The sequence below is a fragment of the Bos mutus genome, chromosome 3 (assembly GCF_027580195.1).
Source record: "Bos mutus isolate GX-2022 chromosome 3, NWIPB_WYAK_1.1, whole genome shotgun sequence".
Classification (NCBI taxonomy): domain Eukaryota; kingdom Metazoa; phylum Chordata; class Mammalia; order Artiodactyla; family Bovidae; genus Bos; species Bos mutus.
In genome coordinates, this window is record NC_091619.1 from 102,560,024 (window position 1) to 102,572,811 (window position 12,788).

Sequence of the window (12,788 nt, forward strand, 5' to 3'; positions counted from 1 at the left end):
AAGACTCTGATGCTGGGAGGGCTTGGCGGCAGGAGGAGAAGGGGACGACAGAGGATGAGATGGCTGGATGGCATCATCGACTCGATGGACATGAATTTGGGTGAACTCTGGGAGTTGGTGATGGACAGGGAGGCCTGGCGTGCTGCAATTCATGGTGTCACAAAGAGCCGGACACGACTGAGCAACTGAACTGACTGACTGAACTGAGTACTACTGAAAGAAGCCTGAATATCTAGCAATAGGAGCTAGTTAGGTCAAGTATTGCACATTCAGTTGATGGAATTTATACAGCTGTAAAAGATGGTGGCCATGAACATTAGAAGCAATATGGGAAAATGCTTGTGATACAATAAATGAAAAGAGCATAAAATAATTTTAACAGTGTTTAAACAGAAGATACTTATGAAAAGAGTGGAAGGAAATACAACAATATCATAAAATAGATCATATGGGAGTTGGATTTCTTCCCAAAATTTTCTATAATTTATCATTTAAAAAATAAATAAATTTTTATTTTTATTAAAATTTTTAGGCCGAGGCGCCGCACCTGTTGGCGGAGACAGCTGCGCGTCGAGGCCCGAGTGGCCCGGCCCAGCCCGCGGCGGCTCCGCGTTAGTCAGTCATGCGGCGGCCGCCCAGAGCCGCCACGGGGGCGGCGGGGCTCGGGGCTCGGGGCTCGGGGGTCCGGCTGAGCCGGCCGCGGATAGCGAGCCTACCGCGAAGGCGACGGAGGCAGACGCGGGGCGACCCTGGCGGCAGCGGCGGCGGGGGAAGCGGGAGCCGCCTGGGATGTTCAGTCATGAAACGGGTCCGCACGGAGCAGATCAGATGGCCGTGTCCTGCTACCTCAAACGCCGGCAGAACAGGGATGCGGACGGCCCGCTGAAGCAAGGCCTGCGGCTGTCGCAGAGCACTGAGGAGATGGCTGCCAGCCTCACAGTCCGATCAGAATCTGGTTGTGCCAACATAGTGTCCGCAGCCCCTTGCCAGGCAGAGCCCCAACAATATGAAGTACAGTTCGGACGGCTGTGGAATTTTCTCACCGATTCTGACTCCCAGCACAGCCATGAAGTGATGCCTCTCCTCTACCCTCTCTTTGTCTACCTCCATCTCACCCTGATCCAGAACAGTCCGAAGAGCACAGCGGAAAGCTTTTACAGCCACTTCCATGGAATGTTTCTGCAGAACGCCAGCCGGAAGGATGTTATGGAGCAGCTCTAGACCACTCAGATCGTCCAGGACATCCTGTCTAACTTCCGGCTGCGAGCCTTCCTGGACAACAAATACGTGGTTCGTCTGCAGGAAGACAGCTACAACTACCTTCTCCGCTACCTCCAGAGTGACAACAACACCGCGCTGTGCAGGATCCTCGCCTGGCACATCCATCTGGACGTGCAGCCCGCCAAGAGGATGGACTATCAGCTCTACGCCAGTGGTGGCTTCTCCCGCGGCAAGGGCAGCGGCCTGGAGCCCACCGACATGCCAGCGCCCATCCTGCAGAATAAGGCCGCCCTGGAGCTCCTGCAGAAGAGCATCAAGCGTGTCAAGGACGGCCCCCCCTCCCTCACCACCATCTACTTCTACGCCTTCTACAACACGGAGCAGCTGCTGAACACTGCAGAGGTCTCCCCGAACAGCAAGCTGCTCGCAGCAGGCTTTGACAACTCCTGTATAAAACTGTGGAGTCTGTGTTCCGAGAAGTTAAAGTCCAAACCCCATCAAGTAGATGTGTCCCGCATCCACTTGGCTTGTGATTTCCTAGAGGAGGAGGATGACGAGGATGACAACGCAGGCACAGAGATGAAGGTCCTGCGGGGACACTGCGGGCCAGTGTACAGCACCAGGTTCCTCGCGGACAGCTCGGGGCTGCTCTCCTGCTCTGAAGACATGTCCATCAGGTACTGGGACCTGGGCAGCTTCACCAACACCGTGCTGTACCAGGGCCACGCCTACCCCGTGTGGGACCTGGACATCAGCCCGCACAGCCTGTACTTCGCCAGCGGGTCGCACGACCGCACAGCCCGGCTGTGGTCATTTGATCGGACGTACCCACTGCGAATCTTCGCCGGGCACCTGGCAGACGTGGACTGCGTCAAGTTCCACCCCAATTCAAACTACTTAGCCACGGGCTCAACCGACAAGACGGTGCGGCTGTGGAGCACTCAGCAGGGGAACTCAGTGAGGCTCTTCACGGGCCACCGCGGCCCTGTGCTCTCCCTGGCTTTTTCCCCCAACAGTAAGTACCTGGCATCAGCAGGCGAGGACCAGCGGCTGAAGCTATGGGACTTGGCGTCTGGGACCCTCTACAAAGAGCTGCGGGGCCACACGGACAGCATCACCAGCCTCACCTTCAGCTCAGACAGCAGCCTGATCGCGTCAGCGTCCATGGACAACTCTGTGCGTGTCTGGGACATCAGAAGCGCACACTGTAGCACACCCGCCGACGGCTCATCTAGCGAGCTCCTGGGCGTCTATACCAGCCAGATAAGCAAAGTGCTGAGCGTGCAGTTCATGGCCTGCAACCTCCTGCTGGTGACTGGAATCCCACAAGAAAATCAGGAACATTGATTTGGATCTTTGATATGACAGACTGGGGCGTGCCAAGGGCTCCAGACGGTTTTACTCCTGGCACTGGCTGTGATACTTGGAATTTTGAGGTTCAGGGAATTCAGAGAACTTGGTCGCACTTGTATTGGGAACTTGTATTGGGAGAAAGGGAAAATTCCTAGGTGACAGTTGGATCACTCCAGCTGACAGGTTTCTAGAAGTGGGTGGGCAGATTTGACTGAGAAAGTCTTGGGCTTTTGCAGCAAGGGTGGGAAAGAAAGATTCTTTTTGTGGCTGCACTTCTGTTAACAATTCTCTCCCCCGAAAGAACAGATTGTGGTAAAGAAATGAAAGTAATTAGAAGTGAAAAGTCAAAAGAAAATTAAAAAATGTTGAATTTCCAAATGATTCCGAGGTCTGGCTTTTCCAGCATCTTTTCCTCCTGAGATCATCCCTCCCACCTGCTTTGCAATAGCAGTTTAAAGAACAGTCTATGAAACACATCTTAAGTACGAACACACGCATCGAAAACTATGCTCTGAGGATGAAGCGACTTCTAATTTGTGGGAAAAGGATTAAATATTTCTGTTTTCTGAAAAGAGTTATTTTGTATTTTGTTTTCTATTAAAATGTGTTTAGTTTCCCCCAAAAAATAAAATAAAATAAAAATTTTAACAGTCCAAATGGCAGAATAAGAGAGACAAGCAGCTGTCTGGCATGGAAGCTGCAGATGTGAGTTTTAATAGCCCACGGCAGAATGTGTGAAAGAAATTCTAGAAATCCATGTTGCATTTCAAATGATGTCAAAACATCAGAGGAACTGTGAATAGCTGGGAAACTCAGAGACCAACAGGTGTACCATTAGTGTTTAAACCTCTGAAGCTATGGACTAGGGTATGCTGAAACCCAGTGATAGCTTTTGACAAACTCGTCCCAGAATAAGGGAAAATGAGAATATTTGTGAGATGAAAATATCTTCCTATAAAGAACCTGAGTCAATCCACAAGAATATACACTTCCTTTTATATAGTAGGTGCTACAAGGGCCACAGAACTGAACAAGCCTAAAGCAGTTTTATAAACCTCAGTATCTAGAGTAACTCTATTGAGTTGCTGTAGCAGAGACATTGAATAAGAATGTCTTTAGAAACGGAGGGGTTTCTCTCTTACCTAAAAGTACAGGGAGCTCAATGTTTCCAAAGTCTAGACTCCTTTCTTGTTGTCGCTCCAGCATCTTTAGCACTTATCCTCATAGTCCAAGGCAGTTCATTATTATATTCACATTTTATCCAACAAGAAGGGAGAAAGAAGGGAAAGCAAGGGCATTCTGTTTTCCTTTAAGGCACATTACTTCCACTCTAGCTACTGGCTGGAACTTACTCACATGGCCTCATCTAGCTGCCTCATCTAACTACAAAAAAAACTACATTTTCTTGTAGCTCATGTTTGAGCAACCAAGTGCCAAGCTAAAACCAGGGGGTCTATAATGATAGAAGGAGAAGGTGTACTGGGGACCATCCCCACAGTCAGTCACTGCCACCTAAACTGACAAGCTGGTGACAAGAGCCAGTGTGCATGTCTCTGACCTCCAGGAATGCAAACTTCTCTGCTTGGTATCTGGCCAACAGCTGGATTAATCTTCTAAGGGAAAAATATGCAAAATGATTCTTTTATTTACAATCAACAGTTAGGGAGAGAGGGGCACTATTTTGGAAAATGGAAGATCTTGCAAAACACACTTGCTGCTGCTACTGCTAAGTCGCTTCAGTCGTGTCCGACTCTGTGCGACCCCATAGATGGCAGCCCACCAGGCCCCCCTGTCCCTGGGATTCTCCAGGCAAGAACACTGGAGTGGGTTGCCATTTCCTAACTTAACCAGAGCAGAAGACTCTCTTGGAGTCACTAGACTAAATTACCATCTAAATAAGTCTCCTTTGCTCTTCCCCTGCCATCCAGCTCCTAATTCTAAAAAAAAGTGTTAGTCGCTCAGTTGTGTCTGACTCTTTGCAATCCCATGGACTGTAGCCCGCCAGGCTCCTCTGTCCATGGAATTCCCCAAGCAAGAATAATGGAGTGGGTAGCCATTCCCTTCTCCAGGGGATCTTCCCAACCCAGGGATCGAACCTGGGTCTCCAACATTGCAAGCAGATTTTTTTTTTACCATCTGAGCCACCAGGGAAGCCCTTATAATAGGTTATTAAGATGTAATTCACATATTGTACAATTCACTCATTGAAAGTGTACAATTCAGAGGCTTTTGTAATCCATCACTGCAATCAATTTTAGAACATTTAATTACCTAAAGAAATCCTTTAGGTATACCCTCCATTCCTGGTTTCCCTCCTTACTCCCAGCCCCAGGCAACCACTAATGTACTTTCTTTCACTCTATATTTGTCACTTCTGGACATTTCATATGAATGGAATTGTATAATATGTGGTCCTTTGTGACTGGCTTCATTCACCTAGCATAGTGCCTTCAAAGTTCATTCATGTTGTAGCATGTATTTGTACTTCATTTCTTTTTATAGCTATATAATGTTCCATTATACAGATACTCCATATTGTGTTTATTTATTCATCAGTTAATGGAAATTTAGGTTGTTTTCACCTTTTGACTGTTACGAATAGCGCTACTATGAACATTCATGTACAAGTTTTTGTGTGGGTGTATGTTTTCATTTCTCTTAGGTATATACCTAGGAATGGAATTGCTAGGTCATGTGATTCTCTATGTTTAACCATTTGAGAAACTGCTAGACTTTTTCCATTTGACAGTCCAACCAGCAGTAGATGAGTATTCCAATTTCTCCACATCCTTGCCAGTACTTTAAAAAATATATGTATGCATTTATTTATTTGGCTGTACCAGGTCTTGGTTGCATCATGTGGGATCTTTGAGCTTTGTTGCAGTATGCAAACTCTTAGCTGTAGTATGTGGGATCTAGTTCCCTGACCAGGGACCCAACCTGGAGCCCCTACATAGCAGAGTCTTAGCCACTGGACCACCAGGGAAGTCCTGCCAGAACTTCATTACCTTTTATTTTTTATTTTAGCCATTCTCCTGTGTGAAGAGGTATCTCATTATTTTTATTTGCATTTTCTTTATACTAATAATGTTGAACATCTTTTTATGTATTTATTGGTGGTAAGTTAAATTTATGTCAGAATCAGAATAAAAGTCTTGAGCAGAGATCTAGGTAGAATTAGCATTTAGAAGTCTAAACTCAAGACAAGAGAAACCCAGTTACCTGGAAAATCGACAAGACAGAGTGGGTTCTATCACTGCTCAAGGGTATAGCCCAGAACCAGAAAATTTTAAAGTAATGACTAGCTCGGTAGAGTAGGATTCAAAATTTTTAGATGTCGGGGATCAGAAGTCAAGGAGTTACCTGTGTTGAGGGTGACTGAATCTGGTGTCATGGGGGAGGTTCTACTTGGTCCATTTCCTCCACTTGGGTGAGAAGTCCTATGGATGTGAGGCAGGACGAGTCTTCATCTCTGGACCCACCCTGACAAAGCCAGAAGAGGAACCCCAAGAAAGGTGCTAATCGAGGAGGCAAAGTAAGTTTTCACTGTGTTCAGGTGCACCTATACTTAAATTTCCTTTTGTAGAAACTATAATCAGAAACATCAGTACTACAAAGTCAAGCTGCACATAATCAAGGATCGTTTAGTTGATGAAGTACAACTCCGAGATGAGAAAATCAAACAACTTGAAAATGAAGTTGGAGCCCTGCGGCAGCAAATAGAAAAGGTGAGGGGGAAGGTGGAGCACTCACTGGTCCTGCTGGTGTTGGGCATCTGGAGGAAGCCCACTTGATTGTTAATGTGTTTGTGGCTTCTTCATAGCCCAGGTTTCCATTTCTTTTCTTTGCACCCTTTTTCAGTTTGAGTAATTGTTTAAGCCCTGCCCAAAAGTATGTAAGACTCATAGTGATGCTAGGTCAAACTGGGCACTGAAAATACTCTGCACTGCTGCTTAGGGCTAGCATCCTGCCTTCAAATGAAAGTGCCTTTTCTTTTATATATATATATATATAATTAAAAATTTTAATTTATTTTTAATGGGAGGATAATTGCTTTTACAATATTGTGTTGGTTTCTGCTATATATCAACGTGAATCAGTCATAGGTGTATATATATATATGCTCCCTCCCTCTTGAACCTCCTCCCACCTTGCACTTGATCCCACCCCTCTAGGTTGTCACAGAGCACTGGTTTGAGTTCCCTGCATCATCCAGCAAATTCCCACTGGCTATCTGTTTTAAATATGGTAGTGTATGTGTTAATCACCCTTTAGCTGAGACTTCCAAACCAGCCTCCACAACTCATTCCTGCTTTATGCAGCCCTCATTTTGGCTCAACATTTCTGTCCATTTTAAATGGCGATGAAAACAGGTGACCCCTATTCTTCTATCTTAGTAGCACCTTCAGGCTGCTTTCTAAATCTCTCTGGTTTCTTTGTCTTGTCGCCCCTGTGACTTTTTGGTGTTGGCAGAAAGTAAATGGAATGGATGAACGGGACCCAATGCAGAATGGCCTTGAGAGCAATAAACTACATCAATTCAAAAGGGAGAGCAACTGATTTGGCCAGAAATGTTTCCCTTCTAGAGATCCCCAACCCATTTCAGAATTTTGAAAACATTGTCCTCAGTCCTAAATTACTCCTTTCTACACCCACCAAATTTTTATCATATCACCACTATGTGCCAAGGATACCAAAACAATTGATGTAAATTCAGTCATTCATGGGCTATTATAGGACTCCACAAGAAGAATCCCTCAATGACTGCAATAAAACATGTGAGGATTATAAGAGATGGGTCACCAATGTTGTGTTTTTAATTTTTTTTTAATCCTCCTGTTACTTGAGAATGGAAAACAAGTTAGATTTTGCAGTACCCTCCTATTTTGGCACTAACTCACCAAACTTTTGAAGACTCAGATCCAGGTTAGGAAGGCAATGCAGAAAGTATAACAGAAGAAAGTAGCAGCTCTTATTCACGGGCCCACTGGAAATACCACCAGCCTATTCTGCACTACCCATTCTTCCTGGTGGTGCCTGCCTTCCACTTCCAAGCTTACATGGCAAAACTAGCCTCCTGCTTTCAGCAGGCATGTTTCCTGACTGTACTGTGTTGAAGAGTATACCCCCCAAATTCATGGCCACCCGGAACCCAAGAATGTGACCTAATTTGGAAGTTTGCAGGTATAAATAGTCAAGATGAGGTCATACTAGATTAGCATAAACCCCAAATCCAATACAACTAGTATCATTGTATGAAGAGGAAAAGACACACACAGGGGAGAAAGGCCATGTGATGATGAGGCACAGATTGGAGCAATGAAGCCACAAACCAAGGAGCCCCAAGGACTGGTAGCATTCATCAGTGAGGAGGGAGACATGGGACAGACTCTTCCCTCAGTGCCCCCAGAACTAACCCAGTCAACAACTTGATTTTAGACTTGTAGGAATTAAAACAACAAATTCCTGTTGTTTTAAGCTGCCCAGTTTGTGGTAATCTGTTACAGCAGCCCTGGAGGACCAGAACATCTACCCAAAGAGTCACAGGTCTCCATGAAATTTACTGGAGGCTGCAAGTAACCAGAGGCGAGGAAATAGTGGTTGGGGTTGGCCTTGGACAGGCTTGGATGCAAAGGCTGGCCCTGCTACTTAATAGTTCTGTGCCCTTCCCCGAGGCCCTTTGCATCATTTTCTTATGAAAATGTGAATCCCTACCTCAAAAGGCTTCTGTGAGGATTAAAATACAAAGTGCCTAAAGTGGGACCTCCTGGCACATACAAATCTTCATAGATGTTACTTTCTTCTCAGTGTAAAATCTCTTGGTGGTGATGGCTTAGTCGCTAAGTCAGGTCCAACTTTTGTGACCCCATGGACTATAGCCCATCAGCCCTCTGTCCATGGAATTTTTTCCAGGAAAGAATACTGGAGTGGGTTGCCATTCCCTTCTCCAGGGGATCTTCCCGGCCCAGGAATCAAACCCCGGACTCCTGCATCGCAGGCAGATTCTTTACTGACTGAGGTATGATAAAATCTCTTAGAAGCATGTTAATCAGTAGATGTACCACAGAGGTACAAACCTAGAGCTCTTGACTTTATTTATTTTAGGGCCTGTGAACCAGAGCCCCAAGCTACAAATCCTGGACTCACTTTCTAAGCACAAAATCTCCAGAAAATAATGCCACTTGCGGGGGGGGGGGGGGGTGCTTCATTCCTTCAGCCTTCTCTTATTCAGTGAGCCAGTTGAGAGCTCTGACTGTGTGACCACCCAAACCAGGTTTCCACAAATATTTTATCCTATTATTACAGCAGGTGTCCTGATTCCAAAAAATACAGTATTTCCGATGGACAGGGTGTCAGTAGCCAGTCCCACTCAATTTCCTTTCTAATCCAGTTATAACTGCAGAGGTTATTATTTGTCGGGTGGGTGCTTCTACTCTCAATCCTTACCATGCTGCTGCTGCTGCTAAGTCACTTCAGTCATGTCCGACTCTGTGCAACCCCATAGACGGCAGCCCACCAGGCTGCCCTGTCCCTGGGATTCTCCGGGCAAGAACACTGGAGTGGGTTGCCATTTCCTTCTCCAATGCATGAAAGTGAAAAGTGAAAGTGAAGTCACTCAGTCGTGTCCGACCCTTAGCAACCCCATGGACTACAGCCCACCAGGCTCCTCCGTCCATGGGATTTTCCAGGCAAGAGTACTGGAGTGGAGTACCATTGCCTTCTCCGAATCCTTACCATAAATGTATTTAAATAGTGACAGGTGAGACTGTTGTTAGACACGGAAGGGTCCTGGATGAAGGACTTTAAAATATGGAAGAGCTTCAGAACATTCTGTAATCTCCTTCCTTACAATTCCTTAATAATAGACTAACAGATGGACAGCCTTCCTTCTTCCCTCCCTCCTTTCTTTCCTCTCTCTCTCTTCCTTCCCTTCTATTCTGAATTATAATTGACATAATATTATATTATGTTTACAGCATTATTACATTATTTAGTTATACAACACAATGATTCAATATTTGTATATATGCCCATCAAAATAAGTCTAATTAACAGCCATCACCACCCATAGTTACAAATGTTTTTTCTTGTGATGAGAACTTTTAAGATCTCCTGTCTTAGCAACTTTGTCATATGCAATACAGTATTACTAGCTGTAGTCACACGCTGTACATTACATCCTTATAACTTATTAGTAACTGGAAGTTTATACCTTTGACTACCTTCATGCATTTTGCCCACCCCTCTCCGCCTCTTGTTGTTCAGTTGCTCACTCATGTCAGACCTTTGCCACCCCATGGACTTCACTTCTGGCAGCCAACAATCCAATCTGTTCTCTGTATCTATGAGTCTGGTTTTTTGCTGTTGTTTGAGTTTTTTTAGATACCACATATGTGGACAGTCTTTTCTGAATGATCTATATTATTAATAGTACCTTATTAAAAGAAAGAAATTTTCCCCTCCTAACAATGTGCTTCATCTGCCAGAGGTCCTTACTCTCCTCCCACTCCCATTCATGCTCATCCCACGAAGGAAGGTGGGAACAAACACAAATAGGAGAAGGAACTCACCTATTACCACTAACAGGTCCTTGGTGAAGGGAGAAAAGCAGTTCTACACTTGTGAGCTTCTGAACTCCTCACCAACTGTGATATTTACTAATAACTGCTGACTCAATGTAAGGATGTTAGTGTTTTTTCACAAAATGTAATCCTGTACTGTTTTAGCTATAACTTCACTGGCTATTGCTTTCAGGGAAGATGCTGGTAAAAAACGAAACATGTCAAGCTAGAAATCATTTCAGCATCATCACTGCAAGAGTACTTGCAATACCTGGCTGACATGCCAAGCAACTGAAACCCTGACGCTGGTTTTCAAGTGAGGTGGCTAGATTCCCATCTTCCTTCACCTTAAAAAGACTGTAACTACAAAGCAGATGGAAATGTGTTATATGGAAATCTTTCTCAATAGGAGCTTCAGAGAATTTTGTTGTATTTGTTAGTGACTTGATACCTATAGAATTAGAATACAGATGAGAGCATTGGGACCTTAATGGAAGTTGAGTGTTCAGACATTAAAAAATATTAACCCAAAAGAATGAATAAATGTCAAAACAAATATGTAGCATAAAGTAACCAAGATAAATAGGAGAATGATCTAACTGACAATGTCAGCAAACAGGTAAAGACAGACTAAGAAGACAGGAGAAAAAGATGTTTGCAAGATAATTTGCTGTTGAGTTTAGACACAGGCTGATGCTCTTAAATGTGTAATTCTTTCTCCTGCTGGGGTAATTATGAGGACTTATTATCCCTAGGAGAAGGCATTCCAGGACCAGATCACCACCCAAAATGATATCCTGCTCCTAGAAAAAAGGAAACTTCTGGAGAAGGTCACAGAACAAGACTTATTGATTGACAGCAACAAATGGAGACTATTTTCTGTCCAAAACAGGTAGGTCCCTGCCCCAGTGGCCTGTGAGCTCCACAAAGAGGATATTTCTCCTTCACAAAGGAGGTGAAGTGGTGGTCCTTTGAGTTTGCAGACTTGTCCCATAACTGTTTCTCTGCCATTCGGCTATTTTTAGCAGTTCATACAAGTGGCAGAAGTTTTGAAATTAAAGAGAAAAGTATCATGGAGAAGGTGAGCTGGGCATTCAGATAGGCTCTTTCATGGCAGGATTGCCTCCCAAGGACGCAGCTGTGTTCATGCTGGTCCATCCCGTTGTATGTGTGTTGACACTCATGTTTATGTTTTGGCATCTATGGGATCAAGGTAGACTGAGAGAGAATAAGGCTGGCATCTCAGCTCTATGACTTTCTGGTTTTATCTTTTTACATAAGTTACTTTCCCCATTCTGAGCCTCAGTTTCCTTACCTGCAAAATAGGCTTCATAACAGGATCTATTTCATGGTCATGGGCTCATTGTGAGGATTAAAGGAACTAATACATGAAAAGTTTTAAGTGTTTACTGTGTAGATGGGCTTCCCAGTTGGCACTAGTGGTAAAGAACTTACCTGCCAATGCAGGAGATATAAGAGATGCTGGTTCGATCCCTGGGTTGGGAAGATCCCCTGGAGCAGGGCATAACAACCCACTCCAGTATTCTTGTCTGGAGAGTCCCATGGACAGAGAAGCCTGGAGGGCTATGGTCCATAGGATTGCAAAGAGTTGCACATGACTGAAGCGCCTTAGCATGCAGGTGCTGTATAGATGGTTCGCGGTGCCTACATCCATGTAAGCACTTGGTAAAATGGCTGCTGCTGCTACTAATACTGCTGCTACTATTGTTTTTACTTCTACTACTACTACTGAAACAAAAACGTGGGGTGACTGAGATCAGAACCAGATGCAGGCCGTGTGGCTACAACGTTAGGAGGCATGCAGAGTCCCACCCCTAAATGGGATCACATCATTTCTTAGGTTTCTCAAGGGCTGGAACTGTGCCTTTCGTATTCTTGCATAGAGTGTGTCTCTATTCTCTATTTAATGACTGTGTATAAGCCAGAAGCTTACTCATTTTCACTTGGTTTTGGAATATGGTGGGAATTATTCTGGCAAAGTTGGTTATAAAATCTGGCAGTGGTCGAAGACCCAGAGCTAGTGGGAAGTGGAAGAGAGTTTTTAGGGTGATCCAGAAATGTTAAGTTACACTTCTGATCTGTGCCATTCTTAGAGTACTTTTCCTGGATGAAGAAAATAAGCAGCTACAGAAAAACAGTCTCCGGCTCACACAGGAGGTTTATTTCCTAGAGCATATCATAAAGAGCATCCAGATGCACAGACAGGAGGTAAGGCTGCTGTCTTCTCTCTTCCCTTCACCTTCTGCATGAAGCTGCAGTCTGAAATTGGCCTTGGTGGACTATGGCAGAGGTTCACTGGCTGCACCGGGGAGCAGACCCTGAGACAGCTTTTGGCCAACTTGCTCTTCGTTGGGTCAGGTTTTGTTCGACAGGCTCCTCCGATGTGATCCCCAAACACTTCGTGTGTGCCTCCCAGCTTCTTCCTTAACACACTGCACTGTCATCGCCTTTTCACTTCTGTCATCTCAGCAGTGACATCCTGGAGGACAAGGGTTACATCTCATATGCCATTGTGCTCCATAGATATTTGAGAATGAAAGTATGTTAAATGTCCTCACACAGATGCCTCCTTCTCAGCTACCCTGTTTGCCTTGTATGATTCTATCCCATTTTGAGAGATGAGCCCATCTG

At 44.9% G+C, this 12,788-nt stretch overlaps 1 protein-coding gene and 1 pseudogene across 1 annotated transcript in view; both read left to right on the forward strand.

Moving 5' to 3' along the window:
• CCDC30 (coiled-coil domain containing 30) overlaps window positions 1-12,788 on the forward strand; it is a 138,485-nt gene that overhangs the window by 116,364 nt on the left and 9,333 nt on the right. Inside the window, exons 14-16 of the mRNA XM_070368268.1 lie at window positions 6,161-6,302; window positions 10,892-11,028; window positions 12,251-12,365. Of these exons, the coding sequence (XP_070224369.1) occupies window positions 6,161-6,302; window positions 10,892-11,028; window positions 12,251-12,365 (394 nt within the window). The remainder of the gene's footprint in view (window positions 1-6,160; window positions 6,303-10,891; window positions 11,029-12,250; window positions 12,366-12,788) is intronic.
• Window positions 694-3,218, forward strand: LOC102283220 (TAF5-like RNA polymerase II p300/CBP-associated factor-associated factor 65 kDa subunit 5L pseudogene; annotated as a pseudogene).